The sequence below is a fragment of the Cygnus olor genome, chromosome 3 (assembly GCF_009769625.2).
Source record: "Cygnus olor isolate bCygOlo1 chromosome 3, bCygOlo1.pri.v2, whole genome shotgun sequence".
In the NCBI taxonomy this organism is placed as follows: Eukaryota; Metazoa; Chordata; class Aves; order Anseriformes; family Anatidae; genus Cygnus; species Cygnus olor.
This window is the reverse complement of record NC_049171.1, coordinates 44347286-44369902: the sequence shown is the minus strand read 5'-3', so window position 1 is coordinate 44369902 and position 22617 is coordinate 44347286. Positions and strand designations below refer to the sequence as shown.

The 22617-nt window shown below is 37.4% G+C and overlaps 1 protein-coding gene across 2 annotated transcripts in view; it reads left to right on the top strand.

Moving 5' to 3' along the window:
• ASCC3 (activating signal cointegrator 1 complex subunit 3) overlaps window positions 1-12700 on the top strand; it is a 281426-nt gene extending 268726 nt beyond the window's left edge. For both annotated transcript variants that reach the window (XM_040551468.1, XM_040551467.1), the window contains exons 38-42: window positions 3893-4044; window positions 4540-4690; window positions 10343-10549; window positions 11806-11981; window positions 12080-12700. In XM_040551468.1, coding sequence (XP_040407402.1) covers window positions 3893-4044; window positions 4540-4690; window positions 10343-10549; window positions 11806-11981; window positions 12080-12227 — 834 coding nt within the window. In that variant the 3' untranslated portion in view covers window positions 12228-12700. The remainder of the gene's footprint in view (window positions 1-3892; window positions 4045-4539; window positions 4691-10342; window positions 10550-11805; window positions 11982-12079) is intronic.
• The last annotated feature ends 9917 nt before the right edge of the window (window positions 12701-22617 follow it).

The following is a 22617-nucleotide window of genomic DNA, read 5'->3' as shown; positions in this document are numbered from 1 at the left end:
CCCATCTCACTGTATGCCTCTGGTTTTATTCTCCTGAGTGTAGGAAGAAGCCCAAATAAGATGATGGTAAGCATTTTTCATTATAACAAACAATATTTCCCTTGACTCCATCTATTTACCCCCCTCATTTCCACTTTAGGTTAAAAAGCAGTGGACATCAGGCTTTTTTTTTAATTTTTAGTTTACTAAAATATATAGTTGTTTGTTTTCTGTAAGTAAAAGCATCTTTATAGTTTTATCGTGTTTCACTTTTGCACTCACTGTCCTCTTCTCTCTCCTCTTTTAAATGTTTCTCTCTGATGAAATTATCTTGTGTTGGCAAGAAATTCTGAGGCTAAATAGGTAGATGAACAACTTGTGCCATTTTCAGTTTAGAATGATATTCTTAATCTGTTCCAATCCTATCAGCTGCTAAATATTTAGAAATTACTTACCTTTGCAAAATAAGAGTTAAAGTTAAGAAGCAACAAATTGCTAGAAAAACAACAACAATAAAAACAAGCAGCAACTGGAGAGAATAAATATTGTTCGTCAGATGACAAATATTAAGTAATTATTAATTTTTCTTTTACATTTTTTTCTTTTTATAGTTGTGCTAATTTGGAGGAAAATGGCTCAATTTGTTACTATGAGTATTTATAGGAATTTCAATAACAATTTGAGTATCAAGCATCTGTGTGTTTTACACTTAGGAGAAAATGAAGCAAGGTTTCCAAGGCAGCAGATGAAACAAGCCAACTTTACCATTGTTCTGACTTTTTCACAATGTCACTGTCTTGGATTTCACATCCAGATAGAGATGCTGTGAATAAATTGTATGGGTGAAGAAGCAGAAAATAAGGAGGAAAAGAGGATTTGCCGTGTGGATTCATTATAACAATGTGGAACACAGAGTCTCACACACACAGGCTTTCCTTACTCCCTACGGGATATCTATCTGCAGGCCTCTATCAATTTCTAGGAGATTTTCTATGTGAAAGGATCCTCCAGTTAATTTCAGTGTATAGCTTGTTTTAGATTTATCTTTCTCTTACGTCTTCTCTCTTCCTTTTCCCCTTTTCAAGCCTCTGCTAAAAGGGTGAGAGTAGGGGAATAGATTTAGAAGAAAGAAAAGAAAAGAAAAGAAAAGAAAAGAAAAGAAAAGAAAAGAAAAGAAAAGAAAAGAAAAGAAAAGAAAAGAAAAGAAAAGAAAAGAAAAGAAAAGAAAAGAATGAAAACAATGTTGTACATCTGTCCTCAGAAGCGTTTTATGAAAATACCACTGCTTTATGCTGACTGAAAATACAGCTTACCATATTCTTCTTGCTGTTCATGGAAAAGGCAGGATAACTATGCACGCATTATTATTAACGGACATACAGCAGTTTCATGATTGAGGAACATGATGGTTCAAGAGTTATGCCAGAATAGCAGAAAGGAAAGAGAAAGAATCAAGTAGTGTAAAATAGGAGGGAGGCAAACACTGTCTGAGCACCAGGCTGAGAGGCACTGACAGTACTGTGTGTGTAGGCTCCAGTATCTTTCGAGATGTGGAAGCAGGTAAAGAATAACCCATCCTCTTAAGTTTAAAAGCCAAGATTCGCTCTGATAAATGCTGAGAACAATTCTGTCTTTATCTGACTAAAAATGATGTGAACCAATGCATACATCTGTAGGCCATAAAGCTGTTCCTTTCAAGTGTTATTTCAAACATGATCTTATTTCCTAATGATTAAGATAATCATACCTGGAAATCACCTCGGCAAGCCAAGTGAAAAGACAGAAAACAGTTGCTATTGGGCTGTGAGGTACTTCTCAAACTACTTGTTTGTTTGACTGTTCCTCAAAAAAAAGAAAAAAAGACATGTTAAATCTAGTTTATTATTAGCTGAAAGGCACTTTATCCACAACTCACGAGAAATGAGACAACATTTGTGTAATTCAGGGTAACACCTTAAATATTTTTCTAAGTGTCAGTGATCTTTTCACCCTGATCTGAAATAAAACCTGTTGAAATTGCATTGTAAACTGCTAAAATAAACTGTGTGACTGACTATGACTGAAACTAACTTGTGTCTTTAAACTCAGCATTTCTCCAGAATCAGTGTAATTTAATTGAAATAGCTCTGCGTGTGTAAACACCTCCTTTGTTTAAAGAAGATTTCACTGTTTAGTTTGTCTTAAGTAAATGCTGCCTTTTGTTTGTCTGTAAAACATTTGATTAAATGTAAGGACTTACATAGACAGCATCCCGTCATTACACTGGTGGCTGGAAAATACGTTAAAATTATGCAGGCTATGTGCTGTTTATGAAAGTATCAACCAATATAAGTTGTCTTGAAAAGAAAAACCCATGGAAACATCTTAAGCCTAGTCCTAAAATCAAACTACAGTTCTCCTAATATCAAGAAGATAGTATTTAAAGAATCATGGGAACTGTTCAATATGCCAGACTGTTTTCTTGCTTTCTTGAAAAAACATTTTCCAGTGTTTTAGTCAAATTTTCTACATGGCAAACCACTTTTAAATATGTGACTTTGTACTGAGTTGGAGTGCTGTAATATGAAAACGCAGACTTTATTGTGATTACAGTGGCATTAAACAAGAAAATTAGAGAGAGAACAAACATATAGCTTAAATTTCTTCACCAGCTGAAATAGTCCCATAAATCATATTAATTGCTTTAATGTACTGTAGACAAGTTGAAAAGTATATATACAAATAACTGCATCCACTATTAAAAAAATTACATTGAAGCCAAAAGCTCATGCTTGGTTCTTTCTCCTTTGGACAAATTCTTAAATTCTCCTTCAGACTAACCAAATACAATTCAACTCCAGTCTCAGGGGAAAAAAAAAAAAAAAAAAAGAAGGATTTTTTTTTCATGTCAATAGGACTACTCACAATGCATGCTCTATAACAAATTTTGCAGAGGTAGCTCTTTATGGTAGTGATACTTAGAGTATAGCTTTCACTTGTGTTGTCTAAAACATAGACATGTAAATGGAACAGGAACTCACAAGACATGAAAGGCAGGATGACCATTAACACTTTTAAGCATGACGTGTATCTGGACAGGTTTTTTTGGTTGGTTGGTTGTTGGGTTTTTTATGTTCTTGGGGAAAGCCTTTCAGATTCAGAACAGAGATGCCAAAGTGACAGCCAGACATCCCTCATTATTTAAACAGTCAGCTGTATACAGTGCAGAGTGAAATCTGTGTTGTTGCTGACTGGTCTTACTCAACCCAGGTAAACTATTAGCTGTTTTGTAATCTTTCTTCAAGATTTAAAGTTAGGTGTCAGTGTTGAACAAAACCTGAAAATGCCCATTCCACTAAATTTTAGGTTTCCGTCTAGTCCCATTCATGAGATACTTTTTGAAGTCCTTAGGTTTGAAATGGGAGTAATAATAACTGCTACTGGTAAGTGATGTTGGTATTAATTTTGGAACAAATGTAAATATGTTGTCGTTCTTAAATTGACCAAGGATTTTTTGAATAATTACACAAATCTGGTAAATCTCTTATGCCAAAACATGAACTAGTACAGCAGTGAATTGTAACATCTTCCTTTCCAGTGAACTTTGAGATTTATTCTTTTCATTCTCAGTAGTATCATGTAAAAAAGAAGTTATTTTTAAGGAAAAGATCCACCTCTGCTCCCACCCCCAAAACATGGTGTAAATTATTCACCTTTTTAAGGGCAGCAGTAGATGATGCAGGATGTAATCCATCTTTTTTCAAGGTTAATTCAAAAGGTGCCTACTGCCATCAGTAGAAGTTGCATTAGATTCCTCCATGGAAGGCCTAGAAATTCACGTATGTTAAACATTAAATGAACGTTCTTACTTGTATGAACCAGGAACACAATTATACTTGCTTTTTCTCTTTTTATATATGTCTCCTTTGATTAGGCAATGCTGGATGTTGCAGCACATCATGGCTGGCTGGTGACTGCTTTGAATATAACCAATTTGGTGCAGATGGTGGTTCAGGGTAGATGGATACATGACTCTTCCCTGCTTACTTTGCCCAATATAGAAGTACAACACCTTTACCTTTTTCGGTATGTACCTATTCCATGTATTTGCAGGTTTGCAATTTCATTCCACCTGGCTGCTGGTAGTGTTTGAATGTCATTGTTCTGCCCAAGAATGTTCATTAATGTAACAGAAGCAAACTCATTCTTTCACAGTGTCGCTTTCCCAAATGGAGGTTTTGTTTCTGTTTTCAATATTCATTGATTAATTAACCCACACAGATTATTTTGAGAGCCATGATACCAGACGAATGAACAAGAGATCACTGGAAGGGTTCCAAGTTCTAACAAATCTAACTCTGTATATTAATTACCTCTTTATTTTGATCCATTATAAAAATACATTGTGCCCATCTTAATATCATAGATAGTGCTGAGCTCTATAGATGCAATAATTAGTGCTGCCAAAAAATAAATGATCAGCATTTAATAACTGAAACTAGCGTCAAGTTTTACCACCAAAACAACTGAAAATAAATGTTTGCTTTCCCTTCCTGGACATGTTTTTTCTGTCTGTATCAGGAAGTGGAGCCAAGAAAAAAGGAAGAGTGTGCATGGAGGTTACCAAGGACCTATCGAGTGTCTTCCTGAACTAATGGCTGCCTGTGAAGGAAAAGAGAATGTTTTTGCTTCCATTGTGGACAGTGAATTGCAAACGGCACATATTTCACAGGTAATACTTTCTATACATGGTCACTATCAGTATGATTGGAACGGAAGAGTAGTTGGGAAAAGAAGTACTCTCTCAATAGCATGTGATGTTTCGTATAAAGTGCAACACATTCATTGCTCTAATTTCAAAGGCACTGCTGGCTTTACAGAGGTGCTTCTCAACCTTGTTTTCTCAATATTATTTTCTCTTACTCTCTGTTAACCAGTAACATTGTCTGGTTTATGGCTGATATTAACACATCTCCTTGCTCTAAAGATGCTTGTCTAGGTTGTACAATCCGCTCAGTGTTATCCACCTTTTCATAGCCGGCTATGCACTAGGAATGCATGCATTGCAAATGTCATCATAGCTGGTTTCTGAAGTGGTCTGCCAGACACCTTATATTCTGAGAATACCCTTGGTAAAAGATCCAGCACTCATTTTCTATTTGAAACAGAAAAAGCAGATGAAATTTTCACATTTAACAGCAAAGAGAAAAAATACTATCTCAAAATATTGAGGCTGCACTCAAGTCTTATTTTCAGTTGTTTTTTCAAGCAGTTTCCAGTAAAGGACAGCTATATCCCATAGTATTCATCACATCATAATCCTATTGATTTCAAATAAATGTATGAAAGAGGAAAACTTCAAAACCTATATTTCACATGATTTTATTTGAATATTTAAAAGGACAGCAATATGTCCTGCGTTTGACTGTTCAGCTTCAGTTAAACCTTTTACTGGTATGCAAACAAGAAGAAAAGTATTTAAATGTCTATAACAGACATCTGCATTTCTAACTAAATTACCATCAAAATTCTGAATTAAGAAAATGTATTGACATCAAAACAAGGCTTCCTTTAACAACAGATTTCTAACATAATACACATTGATTTCAGTCCAACTTTTAGATGTGATAAAAAATTAGAACATTGTTATAATTAGTTCAGGGAGAACTCAGAAGTAAACTTACTTAATTTATTTGCATAAATTGCCATTCTGTTATCTTTAAAAGCAAATGCAAATTGGCTCTGTCTGATATGATGATGGTTATTTGGCTCAAAAGTGCTTCAATTTGCGTAGCAATCTGGTGTCGTCTCTGCAGTGAGGCGATCCCAGGTAACATACAAATCCTGAATTATTCCAGAAATTAGTATGTTTAAAGCATCAATTTAAGTGCTAATTGCAGTAGTAATGAGAAAAAGCAGTACTACTGTGAGATTTGCATCTACTGCCCCATCAGTATGCCTGGAGCGGCTGCTGACTGGCAGAGGATTTGGCTGCTAATTAAATAATTGTATGCATGGCAGTGTTCTCGTCTGATTCAATAGATGAAGATTAATCCTCAGATAAATATGTTTGGCTGGTATTGAAATGTCTTAGCAGTTTCCTCAAAAATAGCTTGTGTGTATGTGGTGTGTGCATTCACACTGTGAATGACTCTATGCCTCTATATGTCTATGTTTGTAAATATAGATGCATATAAGAGGAAAAAAACATAATGCCTCAGCATTGTATAAGGAGAAAATTTCATTTCTGTGAGTTGGGAATGGCCATACTGGGTATTGCAAAGCCATGACTGTGTTACTCAGGTCATTGCAAAAGTGAAACCTTTATACCAACATTTTATATTTTTATGGCTTTTTTTCCAGTAAAAAACTGTCATAATAGCTTGCATAGAACTAAAATTTATATTGAGACTGCCTGTTGAGTACCTTCATAAGTAAAGTCTTTTAATGTGCACTTAAACAGGGGCCAATCAAGAGAAAATACCTTCAATAAAGGAAAGTACGTTATGATATAGTTTCTATAATGAAAAAATATAAAATTACAGACTTTAAACCTAGCATCCTGGAATCAGACCTGAACAATGTCAAATAAAGTGGTAACTACACCACAAAAATGCCTAAAACATTCTTTTACTTATAAACATTTTACTTCTCACTCATAGTATATTGAACCTGTATCTTAAACCCGTTACTAGCACAAAAATGGTAAAAACAGTTTAAGCTTTATAAACTTGGGGAAGACAGGAAAAGGAAAGAAATTTCACATTTCAAAAGAAGAAAATATCTTTTAAGCAGATTGGTAATTAATTTTTAAATAGCAGCTCTTGAAGCTGCTCATGGATTTGGAATATTAAGCTAAGTCCTGTGGAGATAGTTTATTGGCAAAATTGTTAATGATGTTATTAAACGTTCATGAAGAATTTCTAATGTGATTATATTTTGAATCTATGGGTTTGAAATAAAGATATATATATAAAAGATAAAGTTATATAAAGATAAAGATATATATATATAGTATATGTAAATTCACCCATTAGGTGCATTGATACATTTAAAAGGAGTGAATATGTGCTTATGTCATCCTATACAGGGAAAAAAAAAAAAGAAACAACAGTAGAATCATCAATACCTAAATGTGGGAGCCTGAGCTTAATTTTCCAAATATTGCAAGCGTAAACATAACTGAATGTTATCTGGGCTTTAAATTCAACAGCTATTCAAAAACTATTTAGACTGTAACTCTGATCTTTGGCTTTAAGCTTCAAGTTTGTTCCAGTAATTCATTCTGAACTGTATCTTTTTAACAATGATTTTCAGTTTCTAAGGCAATTAGGCACCTTTTAAAATACTAAGCTGATATTTGTATTATTGAAAGACAAAAAAGAAATCCCAACGTTTAAAGAATATTAGCCCTGCTCTGGTATTACCTGCTTTTACTCTGGAAGTATCTGTGTTTCTGTAATATTTTTCATTTTTGTCTGCTACTACTTGATTTTTTCCCTCAATAAGAAAAGCATCACTATATTTTATTGAAATTGCATGGATGATAAAAAGACAGCCTGTTGTCAATGGTGCATCAATGATCAAGCTGCACTAACTTTCTCTTCATAAGACCTGGAGAATGACGTATTACAACTGCCTTCTTATCTGATTAAGATGTTATTCAGAGTTACTTTGCTTTGTTTGCACTGTAAAAGCTACATGAGAACATGACAGCCTTTGACACATAAAATATGTAGCCTTGTACGGTATTAACAGGACCAAATCAGAGTCTTCAACAGAGCAACAGGTAACGCCACAAAAGGAGTTAATACAGAATAACCACTTCTGAAATTAAACTTTGTTCTTACATAATCGTAACAGGCCTTATCCTGCAAGATAGCATGCATAAAAGTTTACTAGATAAACGATATCCAAAGTATAACAAAAGGGGTGGTCACCAGGTTGGTATAGATCAGAGTGCCTCTTCTGAAAACAGCAACAAATGCACTGCTTCGGTGCATGGAGAATCTAACACAGTAAGTCTGCAAAGTCCCTATAATAAGATTCATCCTAAAAAAAAAAAATTTACATTAAACAGAATATTTGCCAGTTAAGGCAACTAATATTTGCCAGTTAAGGCCAGCAACTACACAAGTTGTCTCATCCGGTGTGATCTGCTGGGGGTGATTTTTTTTATGGTCTTATGTGTTAAATGTAGCAAAATCTTGGCAACTACTAATTCATTAAGAATGCCTTCGGTGTTTTTTCACCTTCAAGGCGCTGCCTTTTTTCCCCTTCTTTTCAGAATTGTGACGGAAAGAAAGCTATCTTTTCCCTTAACGCTCTGGCTGTTATATTCTGTTTTCTGTTACAGTGTTCCCATCTTTTCTAAGCTAAAGCATTCAAACATGAATGCAATTCGTCAGTGTCCTGTTTTACACTGCAGCTCTGCGAGCGCTCACAGCTGGCCCTCCTCACCTTCTCCATTGAACGGACACAGCTGTTCATGCAGCACACACAAGAGGGAAGAGAGAAAGAGATTAGTTTTAGCCTAAATCAGTTTTCTCATTTATTTCAGCCAGGCTATGGTAATGCAGCCATTTTAATCCAACCTAAGTCTGCACTGCAGCCGAAATGGGCAGTTCTGCCCTCCCCGTGCCATTTTCACCTCTCCTGACCTGGCTCGCTGCACAGCTGCACAAATGCTGTGGATGGTTCAAGTGAGGAGGTGGGAAGGAGCATCTGAGGACAAGGGGAGGAGGGATCACATCAGCCCTCTCACTGACAGTCAAAATGGCCTGTGGCCAAGTGGCTAGTGAATGCGTGTGCCAGCAGGGGAGGAGGCAGGAGCACTTCTTTCAGGTTCATGCTTATTTAGAGGGCTCACAGGATTACGGGATAGGCTTCCACAATCAGCCTTAAGCTGATCTAAGTTCAGTCACCAAAATGATTAGGAAGCTGATCCATCTAGCTGCACAACCACAGTATGGCAGTGCAATCTTAGGTGTACTCACCCTGGCTGCTGTATCCCTAATTGTGTATTAACATACACCATTGTTGTAAGGATGAGTCTTGGTAATGGTGTCTCCAAAAAGCAAAATTAACTTTTACTAGGGCTCTAGACCTTCCAGCTCTGAAAAAGTAATCAAAGATGCATCAAGCACAATCCAAATGAAAACTGATTCTGTTAAAACACAAGACAGTCTAAACGATACATAAAATATGTAGGTACGAATACTTTAGCCTTTTTCCAAACAAAACATTTCTGTTCCATGCCAGTATTGCCCATGTGACTAAGCCTACTCTCTTCATTCCCAGAAGATGCCATCTGCTGGCACCTTACCAAGATCAATATTCTTCCCTTGTTCTCCTTCCTGCCCTCTACCTTGCTTTTCATACGTTTTTTGAAAACATCAGTGAAGTGCAGATTCCTCCTTTGTTTTGGGGATGGAAGGGAAGGAGGACAGGGCAGAGGGTGGTGGTGGTTGTTCTCATTCGTTTTCCTTCCAGTGTCAACCTCATCTATTTTTTTCACCTCTAGCGAGCCACCATTCCACAGCAAAGTTTGCTATTCCTTCTTCCTAAAAGATTTCATCAAGTGAATATGCTGATTTTTACTAAATGAAAGCCTGTGTTACTTCCCTCCATTTTTGTCACAGCTTCTCAGATGTGCTTTTGCTTGTCTGATGGAGACCCAAACGAGAAATACATAGGGTTGCATTTTCAGGATGCTTCATGAATTGCCACACATTCAGCTACACAAATTGTATGCCTCTAGCAACGGTTCTCTGTGCAAAGATAAAAGTTGAGGGCCTGTTGCAGTTCACAAGAAATGACAGACTTAAGATTCCTCTGGAGGATTGTAAGAAGTGTTCATGAAGATCGATGGAAGAAAACCTTAAAAAAAAAGTCAGGATAACTTTGGATATGCAGTTGAACTTTTGGTTAATTATCTGAACTGATCCTCTGAACTCTCTGAGGTTTGCCCATTGCTAATTAGCACTGCAGTGACTTGTTCTTTATGGATTATGCTAAGGAAGTTTAATTTAAAACTTAATTATACTAGTTTTTAAGTGGCTTATAGGAAAAAAATACTTTAATCGGGAGTGGTAAGGATTTTTTCCCGTGTTCAGACATCAGTAATCTTAGTGAGGCATGTATAATGTGCTTGAGAGTTTCACATTTGTTTGATTTGCTTAGAAGAAATTAGAGTAAGAGGTTAAGAAAAAGTATTTTATGCTTGTGATTTGAAGAGTTGTACTATTAAATATGATATTCCGATACCTAATAAATTATTATTAATATAGAATAAGAATATCAACCACACATTGAATTATTATTATGAAGTCATCTGAATTGTATAGATTGTCTTGTAATCCACAGGGATCTGTTTTTTCTACAGGCTTGGAATTTCTTGTCCCGTTTGCCAATTCTAAATGTTAGCCTGAGCATTAAGGGCTGTTGGGATGACCCAGTTCAGTCTCAGAACGAAGTGCCTGTTCCTCTGCTGACAGCAGACACACGAGATGACAAAAGATGGATCAAATTGCATGCTGATCAAGAATATGTGCTCCAGATAAATCTGCAGAGAACCCAGATGGGGTATCAGGTAGATAAATTTATTATTTCCTTCCCAGCTGCACAAGTTTCCAATAATCCATTTATGCTTTACACAGCATAACAATATTTTTATGGTTTAAGAATTATGTAAATTGTAAACACTTTAAACACCTTTTCTGTGTTAGTAGTGAAGCAGATGGTTTTTCAGGGTGCAGTAGGACAGTAAATAGACTCTAAAGGTAAAATCCTAAACCAGTTAAAGTCAATGAAAAAAATCTGTCATTATTTTTTGTACAAAACAGGAATTCATAAAGTTAATTTGCTTGGGTACTATAAAGCAATAACAGTAGATATGTTCACTTCACTACCCAAACTCTTACCACTCATATTCTTACATACCCTGCTTCCCCAAATCAGTTTATAAGTGTCCCTATGAAATTCTCATGCACCTCCAAACTGTATACCAGAACCCATACCTATAAATATGTTTCTACTTGGAACACATCCTCAGCCTCAAGGAAAGCTGTAGGAAGAAAAAAAGGTCAGAGCTCCTCCAAAAGCCATTCGATTTCAACTGGAAAGAAGGAGGGAGCAGAAGCATTTCATGCAGTGATCACTGTTTTATAAACATCTCCACGAATTTGATCCCTCTTTTGTATGAAACAGCTGGATCAAACTGTTTCAGAAGCTTCATTGCTTTGGTGGTGTTTTTTTCTTCCATATAAATCTTCAGTAAAACCTTTCCATCTACAGAGCACAGAGTGAATGCTGATTGAGTATACATCATTTTATCTTCAGCTTTCAGCAGTAAAGTCACTGTCTTAAAGAATAACTGAAATAATCTTTCTTTTTGCTATATCGACCTGAAATAAAGATTTCAGGTGCTTTTTGTTTGTTTGTTTGTTTTGTCCTTCTATTAATCGTAAACAATATTGTTTAGTATTATTTAAAGACACAAGGTTTACAATTAACCCTTCTGCTGAGAATAGCATTTGGGATACATTAGATGAAATTACAAAAAGGGAACAGTATTTCCATTCAAGTTGAAATAGCTTACAAAATAAATGGAATGATATCTTGTATTCTGTTGTGTTTTTTTCCCTTTGAACTGTTTTTCTCTGTTTGTTTATTTTGAAAATAAGTCTTCATCTGGAAAGAAATAAAAATATTTTAATTTGCATCTGGCTAAATTATAGTATTATGTAAAAAATCATGTGTGTGTTTTTGTGGTTTTTCATTCAAGGAAGAATGGTATTTTGGAACAATGATTTCCACTTTTACTAAACTGTTTCTTTTCCCTAACAGGGAAAGCAAGACAGTAAAGCAGTGGCTCCTCGATTCCCCAAAGTTAAAGATGAAGGATGGTTTTTGATATTGGGAGAAGTTGATAAAAAAGAACTAATCGCCCTGAAGAGAACTGGATACGTCAGAAATCGAAATACTGTCTCTGTTGCTTTTTATACTCCAGAGACTCCTGGAAAGTATGACAAATTTAGAAATGAAGTTCTCTTAATGATTCTCTCTTCCAAGTGGCTGAGACCTAATTTCCAAACTAATGATTCTGCTTTTTACATTTTAGGTGTATCTACACGTTGTATCTCATGAGTGACAGCTACCTTGGCATGGACCAACAGTACGATATTTACCTGAATATTATACCAGCTGGTACCTCAGCACAAGCCACAACAGAGGTATCTGATGCTATGAGTCACCTGACTTTAAGCTAAGGTGGTCTGAAAAGTCAGTTTAGAAGAACTGGTCTTTCTGCTAACATATCTGGTCATTCTGGACATCCAAAAAATGCATTTGCCTTAGTGGAACCAACTTCTAACCTCAAGACAACTAGGAAATTGAAAGTGACTACTGTATTGACTCTGGTAACACAGAGTTAGCCACAGTGGCCTTAATCCTTTGTAAAGTTTTGTCTTTTTCTTGGTGCATCTTTCTTCTTTCAGAAGTCATATTGATCTCTTTTATTCCTGATAGAGTTGCTGTAATTCAATTTTGACACATCAAAATAAAAGATACTGTAATTTGCGCAAACTTAGGGCTATAGTCTTCATTTTGAAAAGCGCTCTGTAGCCTATGTATTAATGTAGTTTAAATAGTCAACTTTTTTTTTTAATTTATAGGGAAAAATACAAAAGTTGATCTAAGAAATGCTGAAAATATTGATGGATGTGTTATATTTCATGTTTAATAAAAATGTCCATAAAAATGTTTTGCATTCAATTTTTTTTCAGTGTAAAACATATGAGATATATAGTAACAAAATCCTCCTGTTACTCAATGCTACATTTTAAAGGTGATAATCTAAGAGAAAATTTTCAAAAATGTATACTAATTATGTATGCAGTAAGTCTGGTTATAAAGGCATGCTAAACAGTCAAAAATGGTTCCAGTATAGAAATTATGTTATTTATATAGATCATACAGTTTACTCTCTACATATAATACATATACATCATACATATAGATTACATATGTAACAGTTTCTTTAGTGGTTTTTCTTGGGTGTTGCAGAAGTAATGCAAATAAAATCATGTGTCATGGTCTAGGTTTAAGTGCTAGAGTGGGTAACTACATTCTGTGAATAAGGGAGAGCTAGGCTCCAAAGAATGGGAGCAAGAAAGAGTTCTGCCAGACAGCAGCTAGTCCCTAAGAGAGTCCCAACTCTGTTGATACCACGGATGCTTATGTCTACAAGACGTAAGTCTGAAGAGAGAAGCTAGCAGCATTTACTTTTTGCATAGTACAGTAATTAGACTGCTTACCTACACATCATGAGGTTAGTCTTTTTGTCAACCTTCAGAGGATTCCAGAAGCTGAGCAAGTACTTGAAAGCAACATATTGCAAAAGCATCATGCAACTTCATTGGGATAGATCTTAAACTCAGTATTAGTATTTGAACTTGTTCAGCTTTGCATTTAGATGATAAACATTACCTCACTGAAGAGTCATTTTGCTATCATTCTCATTGTATTTCACCAGATCAAAGAATACAGCAGAGGTGTAGCCTGGAAACTTCCCCCCAGAAAATAATAGCAGGGTCACCTAGAGCTGTTTGCCCAGGACTATGTCTAGTCAGCTATTGAATATCTCCAGGGATGGAAATTCCACAACCTCTCTGAGCAACCTGTTCCTTCCATTGCTTACAACACCCTCACAAGTGTTCCCTGATGTTAAGACAGTCTCCTGTGTTTCCTTTTGTGCCCACTGCCTCTTGTCCTGGCACTGGGCACCACTGAAAAGAGCCGTCTCTTTGCACCCTCCCTTCAGATATTGGTATACTTTGATAAGCTCCCCTTGAATCTTCTCCTCTCTAAAGTAAGCAGCCCCAGCTCTCTCAGCCTTTCCTCATAGGAGAGGTGCTCCACTCTCTTCATCATCTTCATGTCCCTACGTTGGACTCTTTCCTTTATGTCCATGTATCTCGTACTGAGGAACCCAGAATTGCACACAGCACACTGGGATGGCCTCGCCAGTGCTGAGAGGGGAAGGATCACCTCCCTTGACCTTGACCTGCTGGCAACACTATATTACAGGAAATAGAAGGCTGGCTGATTTCAAAGGGTCAATAGTTAATAATTGATTTGGTTCATATACACCTGGTATTTCCACATTGTGAAAAACGTTTTATAAATAATTTGGTAATTGAGTGTTTTCGCAGATCTTCATCACATCACCTGGTAATGTTAAAAATGTTTTTTTTTTCATTATTGCAGGCTGACTATTGCATAAGAAGATGGGACAATACCATTAATAGAAAAAGTTGTCACTGTATCATCAGCTTGATAGGTGATACTCTGGCTTTCTCTGCTTTTTGGACTATTTCCAATATAATATGGACACATAATATATATGCGTCACTCAGCACATAGATTTTTTTCAAATTTATAGGCACAAATTTGGTTATTCACACATTTACTTGGTCCTACGCCCATTTTTAAGAGAATTGTATTCTCTAATCTGCAAGTAAATTGTCACAGAAATTAAGTCCTTTCTTTGGGAAAATGCTTGGGTGAAGCAATATATTGTCCCTCAGCAATTTTAATTAATTAGGAAAAGGAGCTATGCCACTCACACAGCATACCAACATGATGATACTAGCTCTTGCTGCTTTCTAAATGTACGTCACAAAATAGTAACTGCAGAGTAGCAGACAATAGCTTCAGTATTCTGTATTAATCAATTAAAGAAACTCTGCAATGTCATTTGTACCATTTGTACTTTGGTTTGGAAATATGGCATTTAATTTCCTGGTATGATAATTAGTTTTAGAAATAGTTTGGTGAAATCTCTGAATAACATTACAAGCTCTTTTTTTTTTTTTTTCCACAAAAGTCTTGGACACCTGAAGACAAAGTCTGAAGAAATATAGAATAAATTTAAGCAAATAAAATTTTAATTATAGAATCACAGAATTATCTAGATTGGAAAAACCCTTCAAGATCACCAAGTCCAACCATCAACCTGACCTACTGAGTCCCATCACTAAACCAAATCCCTTAGGGCTACGTCCACACATCACTCAAATACCGCCAGGCATGGGGACTCCACCATTTCCCCGGGCATCCCTTTCCAATGTTTGACCACCCTCTTCATGAAGAAATTCTCCCAAATGCCCAGCCTAAACCTCCCCTGGTACAACTTGAGACCATTTCCTTGCATCCTATCACTTGTTACTTGAGAAGAGAGACCGATAGCCTCCTTGCTGCAACCTCCTTTCAGGTACCTGTAGAGAGCAATGAGGTTTCCCCTGAGCCTCCTCTTCTGCAGACTAAACAACCCCAGTTCCCTCAGCCACTCCTCTGCACATGCTCAAGCAGTGAGGGGCCCTAAAACAAACACAATATTTGAGGTGCGGTCTCACCAGTGCTGTGTACACGGGGACGATTACTTCCCCAGCCCTGCTGGCCACACCACTTCTAATGTAGGCCAGGATGCCATTGGCCTTCTTGGCCAGCTGGACACACTGCTGGCTCATGGTCTTCCAGCACCCTGTAGGTCCTTTTCTGCTGGGAAATTTTCCAGTCACTCTTCACCAAGCCTATAATGCATACTGGGCTTGTTATGACCAAGAATCGCTATTTCCATGAATAAGATTTAAAAAATAATAATAATAAAAAAATGATGTATTTGAAACAGCTGCTTAGAAGGAGCAGTTAGAATGTTTGATCCAGTGATCTAATGGGGAAAAGTGAGAACAGCTGTCTAACAAAAGTATGAAAATCAAAGACAATAATAAAAATAGAGATAAATACCTCTGAAGTATCCATTATGGATAGATAAGCACATACAGAAAGTTTTAATGTTAAATTTCTCAGTCGAGCTTGCAAGCTTTTTTTTTTTTTTTTTTTTTCCATTCAGGGAGCAGCTGCAGTTAGTGCCTGCCGCTTAGGTATCATGCATCTTCCAAAAACTGAAAAAAGCAACAGAAAACAAACACACATGCATCTGTGTTTCTACTTCTTTAAATCCTCCTATGCAACTGCACCCTTTTCACCTGGTGTACTGATGGCATTACAGCAGCCCTTAGCCCTTAGGTCTGGATACATACAACCATTCCCCATCTCTTCTTAAGGAACTTTTATAATGCAACCTGTTATTTAGAACCTTACTTAAGATTTCAGTTCTAGTCCAGGTCCTGAATGAAACCTGAAACCATCTTCAAAACTGCAGTCTATCTTCTGTTGTAAATTGAATCTCTGGATGCCCTCATTTCACTCCAATGAATTCAAGGTTTTAGACTGCTGACCCAAAATTCCTCTTCCTCATTATTAGCTTGGTCCTAGAGGCCACCATCATGAAGGGAACTTCAGGAAGTCTGTCATCAGCTTCCATCCTGGAGCCTAGTCTAACCCTTGAACATTCACTGAACAGGCTGTATTTAAAGAAATGTAAGCTGGGCAATTCTGATTCCTCAGGATAAGATACCTACATTTAAGTGTCTCTACAGGCACAGTCTCCACAGGTGTTAAAGCTCCTGTTAGAGGAGATATGTGGTGGATTCAGCTGCCTGCACTGTCTAAACCCTTTTGAAATCACAAACCCACAAGGCTTCCAGTTCCTTTAAGTCTTACTTACGTGGGGTAAGTACACATAGCAATTAGTGAAGATCAGTGCAAGCAGAGCTCTGGAATGAAACAGTGCTGAGGTCAGCGTTCCCAATCTGCCTGTTCAGGAAAATTAACTATGCAGCTCCAGTGTAGTCCACGCTCCTGGATTGCATCTTCTGGATTAGTAGCAGCTGAAATAAATCCTGTTCCCATGCTTGAGAACACTTTATGGTGTGCATCGACACAGTGGGAGCAGAGCTGTTAAGGGATTCAGCGCAGAAATATGCTTCTAGTCTGTCCCAAAATGCTAATGTAGACGCATCCTACTTGTCCAAGGAGGATGTCTTGGGCACCCTCTGTTGTCCTAAATGACACTAGATGCTTATGCTCAGGTGACTGATTAGAGTTTTCTGCTTAGAGTGAGCTGAATAACCTGCCAAAATCCAATGATTCCATTGGAACTCTGTTAAGCGTATTCGTTATGCTGGGGGCTTAGGGGCCTTGGGTCCATTTAACTACATAGATACTCAAACAGCATCACCTAATTTTAGGTATCCCCTTTTCCAGCTAAATTGCACACCATTCGGCTTGATTGGGCTTGGAGTACTGTGTCCAGTTCTGGGCTCCCCAGTACAAAAAAGACAGGGATCTCCTGGAAAGAGTCCAGCGGAGAGCCAGAAAGATGATACGGGGCCTGGAGCATCTTCCCTATGAAGAAAGGCTGAGAGACCTGGGTCTGTTCAGCCTGGAGAAAAGAAGACTGAGAGGGGACTCTCATCAATGTGTATAAATACCTGAGGTGTGGGAGACAGAAGAATTTGGCCAACCTCTTTTCAGTGGTTTGTGGGGACAGGACAAGGGGTAATGGCCACAAGATGGAGCACAGGAAGTTCCGCACCAACATGAGAAAGAATTTCTTCACGGTGAGTGTGACGGAGTACTGGAACAGGCTGCCCAGGGAGGTTGTGGAGTCTCCTTCTCTGGAGATACTCAAGGCCCGTCTGGACGCCTACCTGGGCAACCTGCTCTAAGGAACCTGCTTTGGCAGGGGGGTTGGACTCAATGATCTTTCAAGGTCCCTTCCAACCCCTTCAATTCTGTGATTCTGTGATTCTGAGATTTAGCTGCTCACACGCAGAGAGCTAGTGCCATTTAATATACAGTATCTCAGCTGGCTTCTACATTCAGCTCCAGAAGCATGCAAGCCATCTGGGGAGGGCTAACAGAGGTGAAACGTGATGCTGCTGCTTCTGTCACTCTCTGCGGATGTCTCAGGTAACCTGAAGCATCTGAAATAGCACTAGGAAACTACATTTAGGTAACCAAATTGGGCCTTTATTACTTGTTTAACTATAGGTGAGCAATTCAGTTGCTTAACTGCATTTAACGCATTTCAAAACCACTGCAGATGTTCTAGTTGCCTCTCCAGAAGACTGCAAGTCTTCTGCAGGTGCTGTGTCACTTCTGCTATCCCCATGCAGATACACCAGTATCAGGCAATGGGTATCTACATATTCAAGCTTAGTTAGCTAATGAAGCCCACACTATTTGTAAGTCAGAACAAACGTGTTCAAAATTCTGTCCAAAATTCTCTCTTCCATAGCAGAGTGCAAGCTATTTTATGAGAAGGGGAAAATCTGTTTCATGAGAAGAAGTATGTTCTGAAAAAGGGTTGGATGCCATACAATGCCCAGAGAGACACGTGAGCTACAAAAAAAGGTGAGTAGGGCTGTTGCTAGTCTATCAGTCATCTATATTTAATTCCCACCTGTCTTTTTAAAAAGTACCTTGTAAAATGGCATGTATTTTCAGCACACACTGTATTTCAGCAGACCGTGCCAAGATTTACATCAGCAGAAATCTCGACGCACATTTTGCTGAAGTGCTTTGCAAAAGCTGGGGAACGAGCTAACCAAATTTGCTATTAATGGCACAGACCAGTAGCACTGAGAGGTTAAGCTGCTTGTATAAGGCGTATGAAGGGAACTTTGGAAACAAATTCTACTGTTTGCACAAAATAAATCCCTGGGTAAATAATAATAATAATAATAATAATAATAATAATAATAATAATAATAATAATAATCCTACAGAGGATTCAATCTAGACAGAAGAAACAAGTTCTGTAGAAAAGGCTCCTATGCAGTGATTACACCGTACTGCAATTAAACGTTTACAATATGTCTTGTACTCAGATCTTCTAATGAGCTCCATACTGAATCAATGTGATCTGAATATAGCTATCTCTAAGTCAGTAAGCCTTTCTTCTGCAACTCTATTCCTACAAAGTCACAATCACCCTCTCTGATCTGCCCATTTGAAACTATGATCCTCTCCTGCAGTCTTACTTGCTGAATCATATTTTCTTTATTTCAAGACTAGATTACCCATTTACCTATCTAACTACATAATGCTAATTAATTCATTACAAATCTCTCCTCAAAAATAAATTAAAATATTTCCTAAGACTACGCATTAGGCTTTGTTGCTTCTTTTTTCCTTCAGCTTAGACTTGTCCTACCAAGACTCCGAATAATAACGTCCACCCAAAAGACAAGGCCTGTAGCTCTCCTTGCAGGAGATCCATACAGAGCAGAATTGGCGAGATCCCACTGTACAGTGACAGAGGCCACATAAGTGAGAGAAAAAGATAGAAATGAAAAAATATCATGGGAGTGACTTAGAGTGGAGGGAGCATTAATCTAGGTTTTAGAATAGAAATGAGAACTTGGGGGGATAAGGAAACTCAATAAAGAAAGACATTGGCAAGATGTGTTAGAAAAACGGGAATGAAGGATGAAAAAGTGATCTGTGCTGAACATCATCAGTCCCAATAACAAGATTCCCACTAACTGTTATGACAGCAATGGTGAAATTGGGCATTTCTGAAAAATCACGCTCCCGATAACGTGACATGTACATGTAGCTGTAGGGCTATGATATTAATGATATTAATTACAGGGAAGAAGAACAGTAGAAAAGGAGTCAAAAACCACCATCAAACCATGCTCTAAATCTACAAGAATGTGATAACAGCATTCTTCACACCAGAGCAAGTTTGAACCTTGGAATGGAAATAACTCAGTTTCTACATGTAGTGCTAATGTAGGAAAATTAAGCTTATGTACTTGACAGTGATACTTTCTTCTGGCTAACAGGATTAAATTGTTTCAGGTGCCAATAACACATGGTGAGTTCCCATAATGTATTTGTCAGCAAATCCAACTAATTAGGGACTAATTACTCATTGTAGTACCACAGTGATATCAGGTTCTAATAAACTGTCATCTTTGTAGCTGTAAAGATCCCGCAATTAAGCTTTATTTTATTTTCTCAAATGATTGCAATGACTAAAGAGACAGCTGGGAAGAAAGACCGAGAGGATTCTGCCATCTCCATTAACAGGCCCTTTCACTCACCCATGCCAAACCAAGATTTGTCCCCAAAGTTTTTTGGCTATTTTGCTCTATCTAAAACACAACATAAAACAGAATTCAACTCCACCAAGAGAGTTTGCTTGACTAAGAGTTTACCCCAGCTCCAGTGTCCTGCTGCTTCTTTGCATGGCTCTGCCCTGTCCCATCCTATGGGAGCTGTGGTCTCTCATTTTGCACTTGGACCAAGTGGGAGCCCTTAAGTGCCACGTCTGTAGCACAGAGGAAGTCCTGGTCCGTGATTAGGTTCCTGCATGCTGAGATCTCCAAATAACTGCAAAAGGCCCCACTGTGCTCAAAATATGAGGCCATGTTACTCAAGAATGTATCAAGCAAGAGAGGTGCAAAATCTAAAGCACAGTTAGCTGTGTGATTAAGGCAAATGCCAGTTTAATTTTAGATTTCAGTTCTGAGAGACTTGATTCAAAGAGGGAATGAGCTAATCTGGGAAAAGAGGGATGGGGAGATTTTTCAGTTCTTCATCGTAATGAAATTCTCAGAACCAACCAAGGTAAACTAGTCTCAGGCCATATCCATACATGGGATGCACATCTGGTTGAGTACAAGTTCTGCCTTTGTGCATCTCAAACATTTTTACCTGAGTCCTGCAGGCAAACACTGACAAAAATCTCCCAGCCTTATCCTTGCATATAAGGATAACAAATGTGTACCTTTGGGGAGAAGGCAGCTCAGAGTAAAATCATCCACCTGCCTGGATGAAATTCTTTGCTTTTACCTGTTCTAAGCATATGTCAAGTTAATTAATTTAAGCTCTAAGCTATCCAGATTCCATTACTCTAAATGAATATATGAATTTGTTGTCTTTAAAAATATATATTTGGGCAAGAGGCTGTGCTGAATTATTAAAAAAATAGAAAAGAAAAACATAATCAAATGATGACTGAAAGTAGTTGTAATGGAAAAAAGAGAGTGAGCTAATCAATGAATTCACTTTGCCGAGCCCCACAGAGCCAAGAAATGCTATCGCTCTCCTGGAATTAAATATGTCCATTTATAAAGCAATGAGACATACAGCAATGACATTCAAACTCCTTAGGTGCTTAAGAGCAGGAGAAATGACACTGGGTTATAAAGCTGAATGAAGCAAGATTGTACAGTTGCAATATAACTCAGGAGGTAATGATTTTTTATTTTGTTGATGTGTGATGTGCTTTTCTGTTTATCTTTTGGGGGGATGGAAAAGCAGGTATCTGTGAAGCATCTTTGGCACCTGGATACAATCTGGACGTCCCTGGAAAATTGTCACAGAATGGCAGTGCAATGACAGCTTTTCCCTTTTGTAGTTGAAACCAAAATCTCTGCATCAAGGTTACTCTGTCCTCTGAGACCAGAAGTACTCTCTGAGCGTATGGGAGTTTTGTTCAGGCCTGGTATGCTGACTTAACAGACTTTGATTCAGGCTGTTGGAACTTAAACCGCCAGTTATTCTATCTTGCTCAAGACAGCAACAGCAAACATAGACATTATATGTCAAATATGTACTTGTTCCTTCATTGTTTTGAAGTTGGAAGAATGGGACAAAATTCTAGTAACTTTGCATTTAGGCAGTGCATTTTTTTATTTTTTATTTTTTCTAAACTTAAAATATTAAAGGCTTTCTGTAGAACACCGTGGCCCAGACCTTCTAATACTGGAATCTTTGTCCCACCAAAAATAAAAAATAAAAAAAAAAATTGGGAATCACTCATCAGCAATGGCAAGAGAAGTTGCCCAGAGAGTTGCTCTGATGCACTGCTTTGGCAACAGGAGCCTAAATTTCTATTGCAAACTTAAATGCACCTCACCAACTACACTGAACCTTGTCAAAAATTTTCTCAAGACCAGGGTCCTCAAGGAATGTGGTCTTAGTGCACCTTTAAGAAATAGGTTTTTTAAAGAAAAAAAGGGTCCAGATGAATTGCTAGAATATTCTGTTCTTTGTAAACATAAAGCAAATCAAAAAATGAACAATTTCACCAAAAGAACACTGTCTAGAATGCACAACACTATTTTTCATTTAAAAAATATGTAGTGCCTACATATTTGTTTAAAAGTCTTGGGAAACAGATAGATTAATTTATTTAAATCAGTGGAAATTTGGGAAATATTTGTATTGCTAAGGAGACAAACAGAACCTGGAACAAAATTCCAACATTAAATGAAAAATAAGCTGAAGTTTCTTTTCTGATGATGCATTACCCTTTGCTTCAAAAATCGGAGGATAAAATGCATTCTCAATGTATATTATTAGCAGATCAAATTTAGTTTCTGCTATTACTTTCAAAGGATTTGGTGAACAGACAGTAGCATCAGTATTATCTATGCCTTCACTCAGACCTAGGGCTCAAAGATTAACAGCTGCAGATTTTATAACAATTCTAATTCGGGGATAAATCTTATTTTCTTGAATTGGATGGGTAGGTCATATCCTAAAGTTATTTAATTCTTAGGAACCATTGACTTTACAGGAATAGACTAAGAACTCATGACCATGAAAAATTGCTAATTGGATGAAATTAGATGAAAAAAATACCTCTAATGGGAAAAACAGAATAAGAATCCCATCTCCAAGGAGAGAGAGCTTTGAGTCATGCAGATATGGCTGCTGTGAGGCAAAAGTCCT